This window comes from Maniola hyperantus, chromosome 18, assembly GCF_902806685.2.
Source record: "Maniola hyperantus chromosome 18, iAphHyp1.2, whole genome shotgun sequence".
Lineage (NCBI taxonomy): Eukaryota > Metazoa > Arthropoda > Insecta > Lepidoptera > Nymphalidae > Maniola > Maniola hyperantus.
In genome coordinates, this window is record NC_048553.1 from 10611152 (window position 1) to 10633233 (window position 22082).

At 37.1% G+C, this 22082-nt stretch overlaps 3 protein-coding genes across 4 annotated transcripts; 1 reads left to right on the forward strand and 2 right to left on the reverse strand.

Annotated features, from left to right (window-relative positions):
• Positions 1-129: 129 nt before the first annotated feature.
• Positions 130-14869, forward strand: LOC117990864 (zinc finger protein 184-like). Of its 2 annotated transcripts, none has more exons than XM_069504522.1 (15): positions 130-464; positions 1701-1875; positions 2169-2261; positions 3023-3157; positions 3440-3659; positions 4232-4510; positions 5325-5653; positions 6168-6298; positions 6914-6988; positions 7900-8035; positions 8973-9073; positions 10549-10666; positions 11483-11608; positions 12100-12300; positions 13483-14869. In XM_069504522.1, exons 1-15 carry the CDS (start codon positions 376-378, stop codon positions 13651-13653), a joined length of 2379 nt encoding a protein of 792 aa, XP_069360623.1. In that variant the 5' UTR covers positions 130-375; the 3' UTR covers positions 13654-14869. The 2 variants fall into 2 exon arrangements, with proteins under 2 accessions (XP_069360623.1, XP_034834250.1); XM_034978359.2 differs by having other exon boundaries at positions 4241-4510.
• Positions 14870-15320: 451 nt separating this feature from the next.
• On the reverse strand, positions 15321-22073 carry CIA30 (complex I intermediate-associated protein 30). The gene is made up of 5 exons (XM_034978224.2): positions 21622-22073; positions 17677-17894; positions 16888-17073; positions 16146-16290; positions 15321-15408 (listed from the first exon to the last, which is right to left on the reverse strand). Exons 1-5 carry the CDS (start codon positions 21914-21916, stop codon positions 15329-15331), a joined length of 924 nt encoding a protein of 307 aa, XP_034834115.1. The 5' UTR covers positions 21917-22073; the 3' UTR covers positions 15321-15328.
• LOC138403601 (uncharacterized) lies at positions 19313-21307 on the reverse strand. The gene has a single exon (XM_069504778.1). It carries the CDS (start codon positions 21076-21078, stop codon positions 19726-19728), a length of 1353 nt encoding a protein of 450 aa, XP_069360879.1. The 5' UTR covers positions 21079-21307; the 3' UTR covers positions 19313-19725.
• Positions 22074-22082: the final 9 nt, after the last annotated feature.

Consider the following 22082-nt stretch of genomic DNA (forward strand, 5'->3'; position numbering starts at 1 on the left):
TGGCTAATTCAATTCCTAGGTCAGTGAATTCAAGAATGCCGGCCATGGCCGTTAGCCGAGCGTAGCGGCCTTTCGAGGGATTTGACATTTTGGACATTAACATCTCGATCATAGATTAATATGTATATCTCGATTCTCGATTACATACTCTGTGTTCTTTGTTGTATTTTCTGAATTCGTGATATTTTTACAAAAAAATATTTAATTCTAACTGGATATCTATATTCTAAATCAACAAATAAACTATTTTAAAACCATTCGAAATGATTACGATACATACATTATTTTCACTTTTGGGAAATGCGGATTTTTTTGAAGTGCGATAGGTGCATCCTCCAGGCTCCACTCATTATAAATAACAAATAAAGCTTTAAAATGAGGTGCTGCTTATCTTTCTGCAAGAATTCATTTGACAATCTTTCCTCGACATTATCCTCAGGACCGCAGAATGTTACTTTTCACCAGTAAGTATCATTTTTAGATTAAAAATCAATAGACACCTATCATCAATCAACTCACAAGTACTGAAACCGCTATAGCAACGATTTCTTTTCCTTTTTATGTAGCATTTCGTTTTAAATCTCGTGGTTATCCACAAAGTTCATCTTGCATAGCTCAGCTCAGTCTAGTAAAAAAACATGGAAACATTTTACACATGAATTGTTTATTTTTGTAGTTAAGTCAAAGTTTCTTATAAATAACTAGACTCGTCAAACTAATTAACTAATTTTATGGAAATCTATAGGAGTGCCCACATCTTATCAGCAAGCGCCAGTATCATTTAACATCTTCTGTAACTTTTTTCCTTGTATAGAATACAACAGTATTCTGCAAGATAATTAAACCTTTTTTATTTATATACGTTACAACATGCCTGAAAGCAGCTTCTTTCTAGTCATTGTTTCTTTCTATCTAATACTAATATTAAATGTGCAAGCCTGGCTATGGCTTGTTTTATTGAACTACTTGTTTTGTCCGCACTACATAATCATAAATATTCAATTTTTGACTTCTATTATAATTACTTAAAAAATATAAGGCTAAATCATGTTACACATATAAATCTGTAGATAAAATTTAAGAATTAATGGAAAATTGAATTTGTACTCTGTACTGTAAACTGAAATCCATACTAATATTATAAATACAAAAGTGTGTCTGTCTCTCTGCTAGCCTTTCACAGCTCATCCGTTCAGCCGATTTTGAAGAAATTTGGTACAGATATAGCTTGCATCCCGGGGAAGGACATATGCTTCTTTTTATCCCGGAAATCAAACAGTTTCAACTAGATTTTTAAAAACCTAAATCCACACCAACAAAGTCGCTGGCCTCATCCAGTGTAATATAATTACAGTGAATTTTCAATGATGTCTCTTCATAGTAAGTTTAATAAAGCCTGTGTCTCGGCCAGGACCTGAGACACAGGTTTATTAAACTTACTTCAGGGTTCCCGACACAAAATTGTAAACCAACATAGTTTTTGTAAATGAATTTTCATTTCATTTCATTTTCATATTTTAGCGTTTAAACTATCGGGAGTGATTTCCATTATATATAATATCTGTCAGCGGCTTTACTTACATATTTAGTCGACGTTAGCCCAACTAGTTTCGAACCCATCCGGGGTCCTTTTTCAAGGACCTGCCCGTAGATTTCATATTATATTTTCATATTACAGTTTTCCTATTTTCATATTACAGTTTTCCTACATCAGAATATCTAAGGTCCTCCTGGTTGCTAGCTCTTGGTATAGAAGAAAGCCAGTTACCAACTGCTCCACTGGTCTGCTCCCAACATTTTCAAAGAGATGACTTTTTTGTTAATAAAAATGGGTTTATTCAATTGAGAAGTAATGCTGTTCCTTCCACAGTTCAGGTATTTTTATCTTTGCTAGGTTTATGTAACTTAGTAATTGGCTGAGCTGAATTGCTTGTACATTAATAATATACGGAAGTCAAATACTGCAATTTAATTTTGTGACTTCATGTCAACAACTATTTTGAAAATTCATCTTTTGTGTTTGGGCAGCATTCAACCAATTAAGTTCAAACTTCAACTTTGTACAGTTATTGTTGACATTTGCATGAATGTTTCTGAATCTTTCTGACAACTTAGGTGAGATAATTTTAATTTTTAGTCTTGAACTACTTTAATGTATATTTTTGCAGGTGTGCAGGATATGCCTGGACACAGCCAGTAAACTGTATCCTCTAGGCAAGTTTAATTTGGAGCAAGCTTATGTTAATGTGACTGGGATCTTGGTAAGTTCGTATGTATGTACAGACTAGCTTATGCTCGCGACTTCGTCCGCGTGAGCTACACAAATTTCAAATCCCTATTTCACCCCTTAGGGGTTGAATTTTCAAAAATTATTTCTTAGCGGATGCCTAAGTGCATACCAAACAGCCCGACCCATCTAGTGGTTTGAGCTGTGTTTTGTTAGGTCAGTCAGTCAGCTTTTCCTTTTAAATATATGGATTAATATTTATTATAAATCATTAAATCATTTTTTGATCTTGTTTTTTAATTAAGTCTTATTAGAGTGTTAGGCTGGCCGCATATTGGCACTGATTCTGAGCACAACCTAATTTTAGAGTATTCGCATGCTCTTCTTACTAATGTAATATGAAAAGGAGAGACACAGTTTGACAGTTCTAAATTTAATTTTTAGATGGTAAAACCCGTGATTTTAGCGCGCAGTCGCGAACCTACTGCTTAAATTTCTATTGTGCACTAAAATTTTGAGTCTTTAAATGTGAAAGTCATGTTCCGTTCCTTTTTTAGCATTTGTAAAAAGAAAACAGACCAGATACTCTAAATTTAGTTTAGCGAGAGACTAGAGAATCGGGGCCATTATCATTATAATTATGACGCTCCTGGCGCTCTTAACTGCTCATTTATTTATTTAGTACTAGAAACTGCAGACTCAGAATTTTGCTATAGATGTATGCAGCCAGCCTTAAACTTGTATTTTTTAACTAGCTGGTTCCTTAACCTTCTCCATGTATTTCATGTATTTCAGGGGTGTAATGAGTTGAACTGTGCGCTCAAGCTTTGTGCAGAGTGTGCTCGAAGATTGCTAAACTGCTATACATTCAAGGAAAAGAGTTTACGAGCACATACTCTGTTGCTGGAATTAGTGAAACGATATGATTTAGTGAGTAATCTATAGTATTTTTTTTATTCCATTACAAGTTAGTTAAATTTAAGAAAAAAGAGGAGAGGACGACCAAAGGTGAGAACCAACAGGTGAGATTGCAGTCAAGGGCTAACTTCAACTTGTCAAATAAAAAAGGAATATTATTTCCATATTCATATTCTTAGCACATTTACAATATTTTTACCTACCTCTGCTTATCAGAAGTTAGAGAGCTCATATTCTAAACATATATTTGTCAGGTTATTTCTATAAAAGTGGACTATTTCCAAACATTTTCAGCTGACAACACAGAACATAAAGTCGATAAATCGAGAGAGCAATCTACTAACGTCTACTATAGCCAAGAAAGTATTCCAGCCAGATCATTATGATCTCAACCTGACGGATGACAAAGAAGAAAAGTTCTACGACGTATCAGTGATCAAGGATGAAGAGGATGGAAGAACTGATCATCACTTCAACTCTTCGAAAAATAGTAGTGCCAATAATAGAGATTTAGGTAGGTACCAAATACAGGATGTAACCAGAACGCTAGCAAAAACTTAGCTTTATTGTTATACTACCTAAACACAATCCAATACCAATAACTATTTGCCCCATTTTGTAGTTTTAGTGACTTAATATTTTTCCAACCCGCAATGTATAGCGTAAAAAACCTACGGAGTGTCCTAAAAACGTCCTACGTAACGTAAACCTCTAGCGTCAGTCAGATGTTTTATTTGCATTATATCGAAAACCTTTACAAAATTATAGGATTTTTTATTTATTTTTTCGTGTTTTTTTTTACGAAAAAAAGACATTGCTTTTTAGGGTTCCATAATTCCGTAAAAAAAAATTGTTGTCATAAACTAATAATTAGTATTTTCAATTTTCGAACTAAGATAACTAGGCAAGTGGGGTATCATATGAAAGGGCTTTATCTGTGCATTCTTAAACAGATTTTTATTAATTTTTATGCATCATAGTTTTTGAATTATCGTGCAAAACGTCGAAAATATACCACTGTATAACGGAACCCTCGGTGCGCGAACCAGTTTTGCACTTGTCCGGTTTATTTATTTATTTGTTTAGTTGTTTCAGAGCCTAAAGTGGAGACTTTGACTTGTGAAATCAAGAATGATGATGAATCCTCAAATGCCAGCGACGTTAAATTCAACAATGACTTCAATTATGTGGGAGTCATAAACAATGACTTTGATGCTGAATTTGATGATGTTGACTTCTCTAACAGCGATGTGACCAGCAAACCTGATGGACCAAAGGTTGACGAGAAGGGTTTAGGTAAAAAAAAGATTAAGAAAGGCTCTGTCAATAGAATTAGTAATAAAAAATCTGTAAAGAGGCTTAAAGGTTTGTATTATCATTTTCGTTAAGTTTTAATTCACATCCTTGTTATAGTCGACGCGTTTCAAACTGAGTCGCCGAGTTATCTGTCTGTTTCGCTCGCACTTACCTACGACCTGTAAGTGCAAGCGAAACAGACAGATAACTCGACGACTCAGTTTAAAATGCGTCGACTATAGTAAAATTACACTCAATTATTTTATACTAGACTAGCTGATGCCCGCGACTTCGTACGCGTGGATTTAGATTTTTAAAAATCCTGTGGGAACTCCTAAATTTTCCGGGATAAAAAGTAGCCTATGTCCTTCCCCGGGTTGCAAGCTACCTCTGTACCAAATTTCGTCAAAATCGGTTGAACGGTTAAGCCGTGAAAAGCTAGCAGACAGACAGACAGACACACTTTCGCATTTATAATATTAGTATGGATGATGCCCGCGACTTCGTCCGCGTGGATTTACGTTTTTTAAAATCCCGTCCGAACTGATTTTCCGAGATAAAAGTAATCAATCTCCTTCCTCGAGATGCAAGCTATCTCTGTACCAAATTTCATTATCAGTTGAACGGATGGGCCATGACAAGGTAACAGACAGACACACTTTCGCATATTTTGTAACTAGCTGATGCCGTTCGGGTGGAATTAGGTTTTTAAAAATCCAGTAGGAATTCTTTGATTTTTCGGGATACTCACCAAGTCTTTAACTATACACTCTGTAGCGACGTGATTGAAGGACAAATTAACAAACCAACAAACGAACACACTTTCGCATTTATAATATGGTTAGTCATGGATGTCAAAACATTTTAAACATACACCTTACAGGTTCAATAAAAAGGATAAAAAATAAAACTAAAGTTAAATCTAGTAAAGAACGCACAGCAGCAAAAGTTAAATTAAAAAATGGTATAATCAAACTTAAAAAGGAAAGAAAAAAGTCTGTCAAGTCAAAAATCGATAGTAAACCGAAACCAGCTACCGACGAAAAAAAGTTGTTTAAGAAAACTGTATTAACTTATGAGGAACAATTGGCTGATGTACAACAAAGGAAGGACTCTGCTAATTATTTGAACGCTCGCTACAAATGTACTAAATGTTATAAAGGATTCTTGGATGTGGACGCATATAATGGTCATATGGTTAAACACACCAATGTAAGTATTCTTTTGCTCGGTAAAGTATCTTATTACGCACTCGTGCGGAAAAGACAAAACACTGCGATTTTTATGAGTGATATTCTATTATGATATCTATCTTATGTACAAAATCTATATTTAAATTTAAAAAAAACGATTACCACATGTATGAAAGACAATCACTTGATAACAGCTCGACCGATTTGGCTGCTTTTTTTGAGTATATTCGTAATTTTGTACTTACTAGTCATATGTAAAAAAAATGTATTGGAAAGAATACTTAGATTGGTATGTTTGCGACCAATCTAAGTATTCTTTCCAATACATTTTTTATTTTATTTTATTTTATTCGATTTTCGATTACAATTTACAAATCTCACCTGGCGGTAAGTGATGATGCAGTCTAAGGTGGTTCTCTGGCACTAATACATAAAAATCTGAACGAAAAATAACAATTTGTTTTAAATAAAACCTGGAATAATTTACTTCAAGAATATCATATTTATTACCTCCTGTTATTATTTTTTTGCAGAAATACGGGCCGTTTGAATGTGATATATGCGGCCTTCACAGCAAAAGTCGCAACAATCTATGTCGACATATAGTCGTAAACCACAGTATTAGGTACAGCTGTACGCTCTGTCTGTTTGTTACTATGCATGTGTAAGTAAACACCTATTATTAGGACCCTTTATATTATACTAGCTGATATACTAGACTTCGTCCGCGTGGAACTTTTTGATTTTCCGGGATAAAAAGTAGCCTATGTGTTAATCTAGGGTATAATCTATCTCCATTCCAAATTTCATCCAAATCCGTTCGGCCGTTTTTGCGTGATTGAGTAACAAACACCCAAACATCCACACTTTCATATTTATAAAAATACTAGATGATACCCGAGACTTCGTCCGCGTGGATTTAGGTTTTTTAAAATCCCGGGGGATCTTTTCAATTTTCCGGGATAAAAAGTAGCGTGTGTCCTTCCCCGGGATGTAAGCTAACTGTACCAAATTTCATCAAACTCGGTTGAACCGTTGAGCCGTGAAAAGCTAGCAGACAGATAGACACACTTTCGCATTTATAATATTAGTATGGATTAGGACTAGCTGATGCCCGCTACGCGTGGATTTAGGTTTTTAAGAATCCCGTGGGAACTCTTTGATTTTTCCGAAATAAAAAGTAGCCTATAAATTACCCAAACCTACCTACCTACCTATGCAAAATATCACGTCGATCCCTTGCTTGACGTAATTTTACATTATTGTTTTATTGTTTTAGGGGAACAGCGAAATCTCACGAACGTTGGCACAACGGTAGCAAGTTCAAATGTCCAGAATGCGATTTGGAGTTTGGGTATGTATGACACTTGGGACTGCAATAGTTGCATCACAATATTATTATCCCCTTTTATCCCTGGCTTTATTATTTACTAGATGATGCCCGCGACTTCGTATGCGTGGATTTAGGTTTTTTGAAATCCCGTGGGAACTCTTCGATTTTCCGGGATAAAAAGTAGCCTATGTCCTTCTCCGGGATATAAGCTAACTCTACCAAATTTCATCAATATCGGTTGAACGGTTGGGCCGTGAAAAGCTAGCAGACAGACAGACAGACACACTTTCGCATTTATAATATTAGTATGGATTATCCCTGGCTTAGTGGTAAGCGCTGTGGTCTTATTAAAATAAAAATAAAATAAAATAATTAGTGGGAGGTCCCAGGTTTAATTCCCAACAGGGTTTGGAATTTTATAATTTCTACATTTCTGGTCTGGTCGGCTCCAGCCGAGGCTAGTTACCACCCTACCGGCAAGGCCGTGCCGCTAAGTGATTTAGCGTTCCGGTACGATGCCGCGTAGAAACAGATCAGGGCTATGGGTTTAATGGAACAGCCATATCCCTTTCCAAGTTAGCTCGGTTCAATCTTGGACTGCATCATAACTTACCACCAAGTGAGATCGCAGTCAAGAGCTAACTTGTATTAGAATTTAAAAAAATACTAGCTGATGCCCGCGACTTCGTACGCGTGGATTTAGGTTTTTAAAAATCCCGTGGGAACTCATCAATTTTCTGGGATGAAAAGTAGCCTATGCCCTTCCCCGGGATATAAGCTCGGGGCGTCCGCCCGACTCATATCCCGATTTCCATTCCGACCTGTCGCGGTCTATACTTATTTTTTTTTAAATTAAATTTTGTAGAAATAATTTTTTTAAAAGCTTTCCTTATATTATGGAGTTTTATGGCACCTTTGTTATATGCTTACAGCATTCGGTCGTCATATCTGTCCCACCTGCGCATAAAGCACCCCTCCGACTACGCGTGCACCGTGTGCGGGTTCTCCTTCATCGGGGAGCGAGGGATCAAACTTCATATGATCAAGAAGCATCGCTTCGACGTAGAGGTACATTTCAACATGCAGGATGTTTTTGTTTCGAGTCACATATTTCTAACCTGAAAACTTTTTCATCTTTTGTTGCGCTTATGTTTATACTTTTTTCTAAATTGTTAAGGTGGTCAAAACAGCCAAAACTTCAATACAGCTGTACAGTACGTGGCAGAAAATAATGTACGTCGGCCTTTAGAATGACATTTCGGCGTTCTACAGCGTTGTCCCTGTCACTCACTCATACCTTACCTATATGACGTTTTGTCGGTCTCAACGACAGAGACAATGCTCTACAGATCCGCTATCTCCTTCTAAAGGTAGATGTACATTATTTTCTGCCGGGTACTGTAATTGCTTCGATGCTAGACACCGATTTGTCTGTACATATGTAATTTAACTGTAGAGCTTTAACTGTTGTAGGCTATTTATTTGTGTACTTGGACTTGAAACTTTTCATTGTATAAATACTGTTTCTAAACAATCGGCTTAAAGTGGTAACATACTTTATTATATAACATGACATAACGCTTGTTGAGTTTCTGCCGTTTACTGTAAAAAGTTTTATTCGTTTCGCTAGAAAAAGCATTTGGTGTATTTGTGCTAAGTCACCTATTTTTTGTCCCTTATCGTGTAACTGGTTTTTTCCAAGAATACATACAAGAAGTTGCAAAACAAACTTTGAGAATTCGTGGCGTAATTGTATTTCTCATGAGTTATTTACTTGTTTTCACATAAAAAACGTTTCATACAAATATTGTTGATCGGTTAATACAAATATTGACTACTAAACAATGGTAATAATTGTCGTGTTATTCATCGTTACGTCGTGCTATCGCTATCTCATACGCGGTTACACAGTACTTACATCTACCTATTATTCTATCTACGTTGTTGGTAAAATAGAGGCAACATTTATCGTTCATATCATTCAAGAAGTTATTATGTCGTTCAGAATCCCGAGGGCCCGCTGTGCAAGCCGTGCAACATTCGCTTCGCGTCCGAGACCGCGTATACCCAACATATGAAGGTGTCGCCCAAACACAACATTGGCGGGTAACCTGTTACATACATTTTGCTTTTAATTAAAATGCATTTTACCTCAGTTGACCATCTACAGAGTACCGTAATAATTATTTTATTGTCACACGAGTACGTTAATTTATTAAATGAAAATGGTTTATTATAAATAAATAAATAAATAAATAAAGCCTTTATTTCCAATCGATAATTCAAAAGTTACATTAATTTTTATAGTTCATTTGGTACAAGCATTTTTATTTGTACAATTCATGACAAAAATATGACTATAGTAAACACAATAGTTAAAGATAAAGCAGGTATTACAATATTAATCAGTCTATAATATTATTCTTATTATTTAATATTTTATTTTTATGTCAATTCAAGTAGTCAATATTTAGTTTTTAATAGTGTTGATTTATTTATAGTACTTATGTCAAAATTTATTATTAAGTATATTCATAATTTCAATGTCTTAGTACCCATTTCTATTTATGTTCTGTTTTAGTGTATTTTTTAAATTATAAATAACGTCTTGTAATGTCATTGCAATTGGAACGCCCATTTTCGGGCATAGGCCACCTCCATCCTTTTCCATTCGTTTCTGTCCCTCGTTAGTCTGGTCCAGGTATTGCCTGCCGTCTCAGTGATGTCATCGCACCAGCGACGTCGCGGTCGGCCTCTTGGCCGGCGCGCGTCGCGTGGATACCAGTACAGTATTTTCTCAGTCCATCGCCCATCAGTTGCTCTCGCAATATGTCCTGCCCACCGCCATTTAAGGAGACATGCTAGTTTTGCCGCGTCAATAACTTTAGTCTTTTTTCTTATTGATTTATTACTAATTTTGTCCTTTATTTTTAGGCCTAGCATGCTCCTTTCCATGGCTCTCTCTCTATTATAGGTAATCGAAATATATAAAACGGAAAAGGTGACTGACTGATCTATCAACGCACAGCTCAAACTACTGGATGGATCGAGCTGAAATTTGACATGCAGATAGTTCAACCCCTAAAAGGACACACAGGGGTTTGAAATTTGTGTAGTCCACGTGGATGAAGTCGGAAGCATAAGCTAGTCACCTATAAAATACCTCATGTAACCATATTGGTGATACTGTTTTATAATATTTCAATGTTTTAGTTACAGTTATATTGAAACAGATGCACATTACAAACAACACAATGCAAACTATAACAAAAGCTTAGTATTAAGATTTGCGCCTTGACTTTAAATTTCTATTTTGTGCACTTGCATTGTACAATACGCGGCCGAAAGTAATGTACATCGGCCTTTAGAATGACATTTCGGCTTTGTAGAGCGTTGTCTTAATCACTCATGCCTATGTGACGTTTTGTCGGTCTCAACGACAGTGACAGCGCTCTACAAATCTACTATAATACTAATCGATGTACATTCCTTTCGGCCATGTACTGTAATTATTTAAATGTAGCCGCAGCTTGGCCTTACATTTTTATCCTGTGCTCACAATAGCCGTTCTGTATTGGCAGTAAGCGCGTCCGCAACGACCCGTTAATCAACACGATCTGTTGGCGCAAGCGGCCCTGGAGCGGGAAGTCCAAGAAGGAAGAACCTGACGTTGCGGATGAGCCCGTCGAGTGCGAGCAGGTATGTTATCATCATCATCATGATCATACCATCGCCGCGCCGGCTCACTACCGAAAAGGTCTCCTCTCCGAACGAGAAAGGTTTGGCAATAAGTACCACTCCTGCTAAGTGTGGATTGGTAGACTTCACACATCTTTGAAACATTATGGAGAACTCTCAGGCGTGCAGGTTTCCTCGCGATGTTTTCCTTAAACACATAATCCGAGAAGTTAGAGGTTCGGCATCGAACTGAATTCCCCCCGAATAAGAGACTGACGTCATAGTCACTAGGCTGTCATGTCAACGCTCAATACCGGTTTGTTAAAATATATCAACACTATACCCATAAGAACATCGGAAATGACACCTATATCGATTTTATGAAAAAATACTCGGCCACCTTGGATTTAAAAATGGATGTCATTTTCGTAATCAGCACCCAGAAACAACTCAGAAATGAAAACTTGATATCAATATCTTCAGAGAAAAAGATGTCTGCCATTTTGAGTTTGAAAATGGATATCATTTTCGCCATCCCGAAAACCCTTGTTAATGACACCTGTTATAATTCTTTAAAAAAAGAAACTCTCTGCCATCTTGCGAGAAAATACGATGGCCATCTTGAGTTTAATACCATCAAAATGGGTGCCATTTTTTGGCATCAATACCCCGGAAATCTTTAAAAAATGTCAATCTTATGAATCGCTTCAGAAAAATACACCAGCCATCTTTAATTTGAATGTGTATATCATTTTGTAATCAGCACCTTCAAAACCTCGAACATGTTCGGAATAGCTGTTCCATACATTTAATTCAATGCCTAATTTATTATTTCAGTGTGGCATTCCTCTGAAGGACTATTGGATGTACACCCAGCACTTCAAGAAGGCGCACCCCGACAAGAACCGCACCAAGTACCACCGCCCCAAGCTGCTGTGCGAGCTGTGCGGAAAGGTGTTCAACGTGAGACACTTTATTATTACTAGCTGATGCTCATACAGTCGGAGGTAGCCTCCTTACGTCATTGCCGCCGCCAAATAGAACAGCCGTTTTGATGATGCCATTTTATCGATGTGCTAAAATCAAGCAATTAGTGCCGTAGATTCTTTATTTTCATATTTTTACTTACAACATGATAAAACATCATGCTTAATATTTTTTTCAATTTTTGAATAATGGAATCCCAGATAGTTTTACTACAACCGCCCGTAAACGCACACTTTTTAAAATTGTATGGGAAAATCTTAAATTTTTTGGGATAAAAAGTATCATATATCTATCCCTAGAATGCAAGCTGTCTCTGAGCCAAATTTTATCAAGATAGGTTCAGTGATCGAGCCGTAAAGGAAAAACAGAAAGACAGTGTGACGGAAAAATGTAGCAATACAGTGTAAGTTGAAGTACTATTATTCATATAAGTCAGACAAAATTAAATTAACGTCACACGTCCACAGAACGAGGCCCAACTCCGCTACCACATGCCAGTCCATTCGGAGCACAAACAGTTCAAGTGTGAAGTGTGCAGCAAGAGTTTCGGCTCTATACTGAACCTCAAGAGTCACGTGACCATACACAGCGAGACCAGGCCTTCGTATGCGTGCGACTTCTGCGGCAAGACCTTTGCGTACCAGTCCAACAAATACCGACACATGACGGTAAGTTTATACCGGTAACTGTGACTGCATGTCGGTAACTGTGACTGCGGATATCGGTAACTGTGACTGCATGTCGGTAACTGTGATTGCATATCGGTAACTGTGACTGCGGATATCGGTAACTGTGACTGCATGTCGGTATCTGTGACTGCGGATATCGGTAACTGTGATTGCATATCGGTAACTGTGACTGCGGATATCGGTAACTGTGATTGCATATCGGTAACTGTGACTGCGGATATCGGTAACTGTGACGGCGGATATCGGTAACTGTGACTGTGGATATCGGTAACTGTGATTGCATATCGATAACTGTGGCTGCGGATATCGGTAACTGTGATTGCATATCGGTAACTGTGTCTGCATATCGGTAACTATGACTGCGGATATCGGTAACTGTGATTTCATATCGGTAACTGTGACTGCATGTCGGTAATTGTGACTGCGGATATCGGTAACTGTGACTGCGGATATCGGTAACTGTGACTGCATGTCGGTATCTGTGACTGCGGATATCGGTAACTGTGATTGCATATCGGTAACTGTGATTGCATATCGGTAACTGTGACTGCGGATATCGGTAACTGTGATTGCATATCGGTAACTGTGACTGCGGATATCGGTAACTGTGATTGCATATCGGTAACTGTGACGGCGGATATCGGTAACTGTGACTGTGGATATCGGTAACTGTGATTGCATATCGATAACTGTGACTGCGGATATCGGTAACTGTGATTGCATATCGGTAACTGTGACTGCATATCGGTAACTGTGACTGCATATCGGTAACTATGACTGCGGATATCGGTAACTGTGATTGCATATCGGTAACTGTGACTGCATATCGGTAACTGTGACTGCATATCGGTAACTATGACTGCGGATATCGGTAACTGTGATTGCATATCTATAACTGTGACTGCATATCGGTAACTGTGACTGAAGATAACGGAAACTGTGACTGCATAAGGCCGTAAGGCACACTCAGAGCACAAACAGTGCAAGTGTGAAGGGTGCAGCAAGAGTTTCGGCTCTATACTGTTTTTTTTCGGTGTTGTTTTGTATGCTCTATATGAAACGGGATACCTTAGTTATTGTTACTAGTACCAAATTCATGTTGTCCAACATGTCATTAGGTCTGCAGTCTTTGGAATTTATATAATGTTTTTTGTTTCACAGATACACAAAGGCATCAAGTTCAGTTGCGAGATTTGCGATAAAAGCTTCAACACAGCTCCCGAGAGATCGATCCATGTACAGCATGTGCATATGAAAGTTCCCTGGCCCAAGCGTAACCGCGGGCCGAGGAATAAGACACGTCTTCTCATGCCACAGGAAGATCTCATGTGAGACACATATGACCTATAACTTAAGGACAATTATTACTGTCAATTAAATGTGGACGCGTGTGAACTGTGAACCATAGGAAGAACACAAGTGAACTAAACAAAGAAAGGTCTCATGTGAGTCACATATGACCCCATATCACAAAAACAGCTTATGCAGGCGTAAGTGAACTATAGTAAGAACACAAACACACAAGATCTCATATGAGCCACATGTGAGCTCATATCACAGACAAATCATGCAGGCGTAAATGAATTCTAGGAAGAACACCAGTGAACTAAACACAAAATAAGATCTCATGTGAGCCACATGTGACCTCATATCGCAGTGTCAAGTGCAGTGTAACAAGAACACAGGTGAAGTAAATATGGACGCAAATGAACCAGATGAAGAGCACAAGTGAAACAAAACAGGGAAGGCTCACGTGGATATTAGAAGAAGTAATAATATGTGGATGTGACATAGGTTAAGTGTCATAAATAAATAGAATCAAGTGGAATAAGTGTGAACTATACACATCAAAAGTGTCTAGGGATCAAGTATATTTTTAACTATAAAAAATTATCCAATCAATATTTACCAGGTCTAGTTTTCTAGACTGGCTTCTAACTTTAATTACTCTGTTTAAGTTAATAACTAACTAATAATGGCAAAAATGAGGATTTTTTAAATCTTTATAATTATTGTAAAGATAAAAAGTCTGTGTTTCCACCATTGACACGAATCACACAATCACAGCAATTTGGCATGCTTAGTCATCAAAATCACTTAGAGGAATGGCCGCCCACATTTTTTTTACAAGTCAAAAGATGTTGTGGTGTATGCTCAGCATCCATACTCGGCAGATCTGAGAGCTCTTCTTTGGAGTATATCCCATGCTCAATGGAGTTGAGGTCTAGCGATTGAGCAGGCCACGGCAGAACGTTGATGCGAGTATCGGCAAAAGTGCATGTTACAAGTCCTGCAAATTGCTAATGCGCGTGCCCGCCATTTTAGTCAGCACTAGACTGAAGTTTCGAGCTGATGGTATATTTTTATTTCGGCTGACGTCAAAATGACGTAATTTTGATGTTATTCAGACATGGTTTAATAGCAATTTGCGGGACATAAACGACTAGCCGTGTGATCCCGACACTTTTGATGTTTGTAGGTTTTCAATTGTGCGTTAGCGAAATCGCGAGTTAAATCTAAGATAAATAAATTAAGTAGCAAATAACTAGGTACTGCATTTTTATTTTATACCTATGCATTTTTTTGTCTTTATATACGATCAAGTGTTACAAGAAACTAAAAATCTTATATTTTTTGAAAATCAGTAACCGTCTGTTTGATAACTATGATTTTGTGCACCGTTCATCTGATTGAATTCAAACTTTGTACAGTTGTTGTTAGGACTTGTGGGAAGGTGTCTGGCATAGTACCATCAACGTACAACATGTAGCGTGTGAGTCGCAACGCATTGCGGGCATTAGCTATAACTTGGTCTCAACGAAATTTATTACCTTTTCTTACATGGAGCGACAATTTTTTTTAAATCTTCCTTCACATTTTGCAATTTTTCTTTACCTACATACTTTATTTATGGACTATCTTTGTATACGTAGGGTGGCAATCGTTTTTCGTAAATTAACACATTTTTGTACTATAATTATTTATTTACTAAGTGTTAAAAATATAATTACACTCCAACGATGTATCTGTCCGTTTTATACATTTCATAAGCGAATTCTTCATCGTGTGTCGGGTCAAATTCTAAACCTGGAATAAAAAAAATATCACAGAGAGACTATAAAACTTAGGTACTACGAAACGAAAGGTTAGTTCTTGAAATGAATGAGAAATCATTACATCACCTATGATCTTTAAATAGATACGTTTTTTTCTCGATTGGGAAAAACCAAAAAGGAATGGTTATCATTTTAGTAGTCTGGGTATATATTTATGTGTGTTAGCGTAGCGCCTAAAGTACTGAGCCGATTTTGATATTTTTTTTATTCATTATAGGCAAACGCTTGACCACAATCACACCTGATGAAAAGTGATGATGCGGCCTAAGATGGGACGCGTTTACCTAGAAGATGCCTATTCACTCTTGTTTTAGAGATACCCGGGTTGTAATTGGAAGGAAACACATATCGTGGAAGAGTATTCCAAACCTTAGCCATACGTATGAGGAATGATGACGCGAAACGTTTTGTGCGTGTAGAATGAAATGTCAATCGATTCTTTATTATCGTCGTATTAGTATGACAGATGTTACATAAAAAGTGGGGGTCTCTGATTTTTTTTGCTATCGAATCGATATCAAAAAATGAAAGAGGAGAAAATTTATTTTGAGAAAAAATGAGGAGTTCATAAATATAAATATACTTATTAAAATGTTAAAATACACCGAGCGACAGAAAAACAATTTTACCATATACAACTAGCGCTATCTATAGGCAGTTCTCGGATATTTTATAAAACTTATAAATATTGTTATAAATAATATTTACCAATATATTCGAGTTCTAGATTGAAAACGCCATTGATCTTATCGCCGCAAGTGATGCCGAAGTGCGTGACTCTGTCGAGGCGCATCCTCGTCTGTTTGTCTTGTATTCTACCCTTGGATCCTAAAATAAACTTTGAGAATGGAATCTGCAAATAAAGCATATTTTGTTAAATTCATTATTTAATGAAAATATTATAATGTGAATTTATAATTTTTCAGTAAAACAAATGTGGCGTGCAGGTCATAGATGCATAGAAGGACTGCTTACCTTCCTTCCTTCACGTTCCTTACTCTATAACCTGTCACTAAATACTACATAACTATAATGCCTACCCTAGCTTCAAAACCTGTGCACGCCACTGATTTATTTATGGGTGCATAATAATTTAATAATAATTATCATTTATTTATTTGAATTTTGAATTTTAACACCAGAACGAGTTTACTAGGAAAATCCTGTATTGCAGAAGGTAGTTACAAATTTTCTAAAAAGTGGTATAATTATACCTAATATTATACAAAAATTATAAATAAGAGAAGAGTCCTTAAAAACCGCTCAGCCACCACTAGGTACTTAGTCCAATCTGAAGTTGCAACATGGTTGATTGCGCACTGCGCAGGTCACAGACTAATAATAAAATATACGAACCTCACTGAGATTTAATTTTGTACACTGGAAAACACCTCATGTTCAGAGTGGATAACTAGTTTTGCGATCAATGTTATTTTGAGGTTTTTCTTACCTTCGCGATTTGCCAATAAGGTCCTCCTCTAGTATAAAGCACGTAATGGTAAATATCGTTCCACGTGATATCATAGTAGCCCTCACAGGATATGTTGAGGAGGTAGGAGCGGCCGTCGCCGCGCACTTTCAGCACCAGCGTGTTGTACAGGTTCCAGTTAAAAGTTGACTCGCGTTTGAAAGCTTTCTGAAAAGTATTAACTAATTGTTTTTTTGACTTTGTAGTCCCATACTTTATTAATATAACTTGTAGGCGCAGAGGCGGATTAAATTTCGAGAGCGCCCTAGGGTACGCGCCTCATAGGCGGCTAACAGCTTATTACTAACTAATTTCAGAAGAACGAGGAATCTTATCATTGCATAGCTTAGCACGAGTGATGAACATCACGTCAGGACAATTTGCTATATTAAAGATGAGGCAATTTCGTTCACTCCAAGATAATATTACTTAGTAGAGATAATTAGGTAATGGAACTCAACATGATCGCGCGCGCCCCTTCGTAACCTCGCGCCCCTATAGGCACGTGCCTAGTTTGCCTTAGGGATAATCTGCCTCTGTGTAGGCGACACATTTTAATTTTTTTTTTGTGATGCAACCACAAATCCACGGTTTTCGGATTTTTTCCTTTACTTGTGCTATAAGTAATTTGCAATGTGCTATAAGAAACGCAGAGGTAATTTATTTAGGTTTTGAGTCTTATTTCAGATAGACAACGAAATGATCCTATAAGGGTTCCGTTTTTCCTTTTGAGATATGGAACCCTAAAATAACATTTTATAAAAATCTTACCCTTATCCGTTGTGATCTTAAAGCGCAATACCCAGCCCTTTTGATCCTTCCATCCTTCGGCACCCTGGTATCCAAGTAGCCGTGGAACAGCGCTCGGCCCGCGGGGCTCATGTGGAAGCCGCAGGAACTGTAGCCTTCGTTGTGGTCACTGTCGCTGGTGGTCACAAACTGCTCTATGACACTGGGATCGTTGAAACACCACAATAAGTCGGTCTCGCCTGAAATGAACTAACATTAAAAAAAACCGGCCAAGTGAGTCAGGCTCGCGCACCGAGGGTTCAGTAGTGGTTCCGTACTACAGTCGTATTTTTAGACATTTTGGACGATAATTCAAAAACTAAATAAAAATCTGTTTTAGAATGCACTTAGTCTATGGGTAAAGCCCTTTCATATGATACTTGATAGTATATAGTTATCTTACTTCGAAAATTGAAAATACTAATAGGGAAGATGCAAATATATTTCTGAACATTTCGTGATTAAAATTACCCGTATATTCAATGTACTCTTTGGCAACGAACAAATACTAACGACCACAGACAGGAGTGACGACATCAGAACTGTAGGTCCGTTTTGGCGCGCTTTAACCCGTTAGTTTAAAACATTGACTTATATATTACTTCGTATGGACAGGGCCATTGAACAAACAAAATGGCACAGACTCATTCGTGCTTTAGCACCAATACAACCTCAGTGACGTCTGGATTTCAAACGGGTCGTTCATTAGTATCTAAGAGGTGGCGCTGATTTATTTGGTTCCAAAACCGTGAAAAAGTTTTGTTCGCTTGGGCATATCTTGTCATTTATATCGATTTTTTTATATATAACTACTTATGGTCTATTCTACATGGAATTCTTTAAAATGAAAACAAAATTAATAATATCGCATGTTCCCTATTATTAGTTCATGAACACATTTAAATTTTTTTCTTTTGATGTAACCACAAATTCACGGGTTTCAGATTTTTTCCCCATGTCTGCTATAAGACCTACCTTCCTGGCGACATAGACAAATTTGTCGCCCTATAAATTATTATCTATTTCTTTAGGCAAGTCAAGTCAAAAAGCTATAAAATGAAAGGTAGGCAATGATTATGAATGACTTGATTGAAAACTAAAAGACGGCGCCTTCCATTGTAGCTTGCCATGCACACAGAAAATCCCTTTTATAAGAGCATGGGCTGACGATGGGACTAATGTCCGCCGCCGATAAAAATCCGTCATCTTATACTATTGGTTTTCGCTCTACTATTATAATTAGTCCTATTATGCTATTTAGTGCATTATACGATACAGTTCTTCAGTAATCAATTTTTGTCCTTCGTCTGCGTAGACCCTTATGAGAATCCCTTCAAATGCCCCTGTTGCGGGCCCGAAGGGATATAGGGATACCACAAGTTAGTGTAATATACCTATAGTACGCGACAGGTCGAGATGGTAATCAGGGTGGGGACGCCGCACCACCCGCACAGCCCCCGCGCTAACCCCGGTGACGTGCGTGTGTCTGTTGCGTCCCCCCGCCCTATACCCCGATTGCCATCTCGACCTGTCGCGTACTATAACTTGTGATGTTCTTATATTCTGTAATAATAATATAAAAATATTTTTTGCAATTAGAATAAATGAAACACATGAAAACCTTAATAGAAAATTTATTGTCGCAGATAGTTTAATTAAATGTCATCAAAGAAACATTCAGTTTAAAATTAACTTAACAAAACATGAGATTCTTTCCAACACCATGTGTAAGTACAACCGCTGTAATTCTAATTTTTAATTTAAGTCCCTAAAACAAAATCTTCAATTCAATTCAAAATTATTGGCTTTTAGGTGCGCCAACTGGGCAAACAAAATCTTATGACCTGTTATAACAATACAACTGCCATATTTCTTGAGGTAAATATCTATAAAATCTATTCTAACAATAAAATAATTTTAACTGAAACCGATTTACAAAACTGCTTAGTTGGGTTTAAAAATAATCCTAATTAAAATAAGATAAAACGAAAATATTATATTGAAAGCTTGCAAAATAAAGTGGCATAAGAATTAGTGAGTGTTTATAAGTTGGTCACAAATTGTAGTCAACTCTCCAATTTCTCTAATCTTTTGGGTCAATGATTCCTGTAGGGAAGATATGGTAATTTCATGTTTTTTAATACTGGCATTTAGTTTTGTTACTTCTATATTGTGTGCTTTATTAACCTGCTCCAAAGTCTCATTGGCTTTATTCAGACTGTCTGATGTAACTTGTTTCAGTGTATTGTATAAGTTATCATAGTTTTTCATGCCAGCTTCATATTCCAATATTTTCTGTTCCATCGTTTTTTGACTGTCTTTGAAGTCGTTAATCATGATCTTACACTTTTCGTATTTTTCTAGTAAATCGTTAAAAGAGCTCTCCATGTTGTTGAGATGTTTTAATGCATCCTCTTTTTCAGATGTCACTTTTTCCTGTTCGTTGATCAGCACTGTAATAGTTTTCTCGTATTCCTCCATAACAATTGCCATTTGTTTGTTACTCAAAGCTTTGTCGTTGATCTGTTGCACTAATTTCTGTTCTCTTTGTACTAAATTCTGCACATCACCTTCGAGCTTCTTTATTTTGTTTCCTAGTTCTTCTTTAGTGTTTTGTATTGTGTATTTTAGTTCTTTGTTTTCGTGTCTTAGATAAGAGAGCTCTTGGTCTTGGTTCTGTAGGATAACTCGTAGTGATTGTACATGATTGAAGTCTTGAGCAGCATTGTATTTGAAGCGTGGGCTGCGTGGAGCCGCCATGGGTGGTGTGCCCCCAGATATGTTGACGAGTCGCTCCGGGCCCACTGGGGTTGGAGTAAGAATGGCTGAAACACTGCGTACAAGAGGTGGCATGTGTGCTGCGAATGTTGGAAGTACTTTAGGGACTTCTGCGCTCACTACTGGACTAACAATCTGTGTCGGTTTGTCAATCCCACATTTGGAAGTCACTGACATTGCAGATGATGTAATGGAATGTGCAGCAACATCAGCCAACATGGAATTGTTACTCGCAGTTTCATAGCCAATGTCACACTCTGATAACTGCTCCAGAGACTTCTGTTGAGTACAGTGTGCTACCATTGTTTTTGCGTACAGGGGATCGAATTTCACGAATAAGCTGTCCTTCCCCCTGTCTACTAAAGTTTGATTATTATTTGATTCAGTACATTTGATGAGGTAATCCAAGCTATTGGCGTCAATAAAGAGATTATCGTCACATAGTGGCACTTCCCGCATGGTAACATCGCATATGCTGTCGAACTCGGTGTCGGTGAGAAAGTCGCTCTTCATGTCTGGGTCTACAAGTCCGATTCTTTTAGGAGATAAGGTCATCAGGTCCTCAGTTGAAGATACAGGTGTTCTGAAACTATCGTCGGACGCCATGCTTATTCTTCACGATTTCTTTCACTCAACACAATAGTTTAACAAACTTTGAAAAATTGGTTTATGACACTATTTCCATTTCTTAAATGATAAACATCCAATGGCAATATAAAAAATAATCGGCAGCCAGATAACTAAGTTTAAAAAATATTAATTCGTCAGCAACAACGAAAAATGAAATTACGAAAATAACGGATGTTTTAGTTTCGAAATTGACAGATTATCAGACATATTTGAGGTGCATAAACGTCAGAAAAGTTTGACAGTGACATTCCAGAGCAAAGACAAGAAAAATAGGTACCAAGTTTTATAGTTTCCGGAGTAAAAGTAGCCTACGTCACCTTGTCACTATCAAGATCTTTAACAATACCCATCATAGAGATGGTAATCATTCATCTAAGATACCCATGCAAAAAATCATGTCAATTCGTTTCTACGTTGCGACGTGATTGAAAGACAAAACAAAAAACACAATTTCGCTTTTATAATAAGGGTACTGATAACTGAAGGCATGGAAACCATATTGCTATTGTATTGACGTACCTGGTCTAGCTATAAGTAAAGGGTCTGTGGCCAGAAATTCCTTAGCTTCTTCTGCGAGCAATTTGAATTCTGATTTAACTTCTCTTAAACCTTTCCTAATGTGTTGGAGGGTTGAAACCTTTTCCTTCGTATCGTAGCCACCCTTTCTATCTCGTTCCCAGAATAATAATCGCTTCGGCGCTTCATTGACTTGAGGATATTTCGTTAACGAACAGGAATCGTACGATTTACACAAAATACTGTAGCTACGATGACTTCGCAAAGTACAGGTGTTTAAGCCTCTATACAGTGCCATTTTGTAACTACACTAACAACAATACTATAGTAACAAACTATAGTTACTAATTTAATACATAATAATTAATATAGCAATTTACTGTAATATTTATTACACTTATTTTGATATTAGCAAAATAAACAACATTACAACCTTTAATTTTGGAACTGTCAAGATCAGCTGT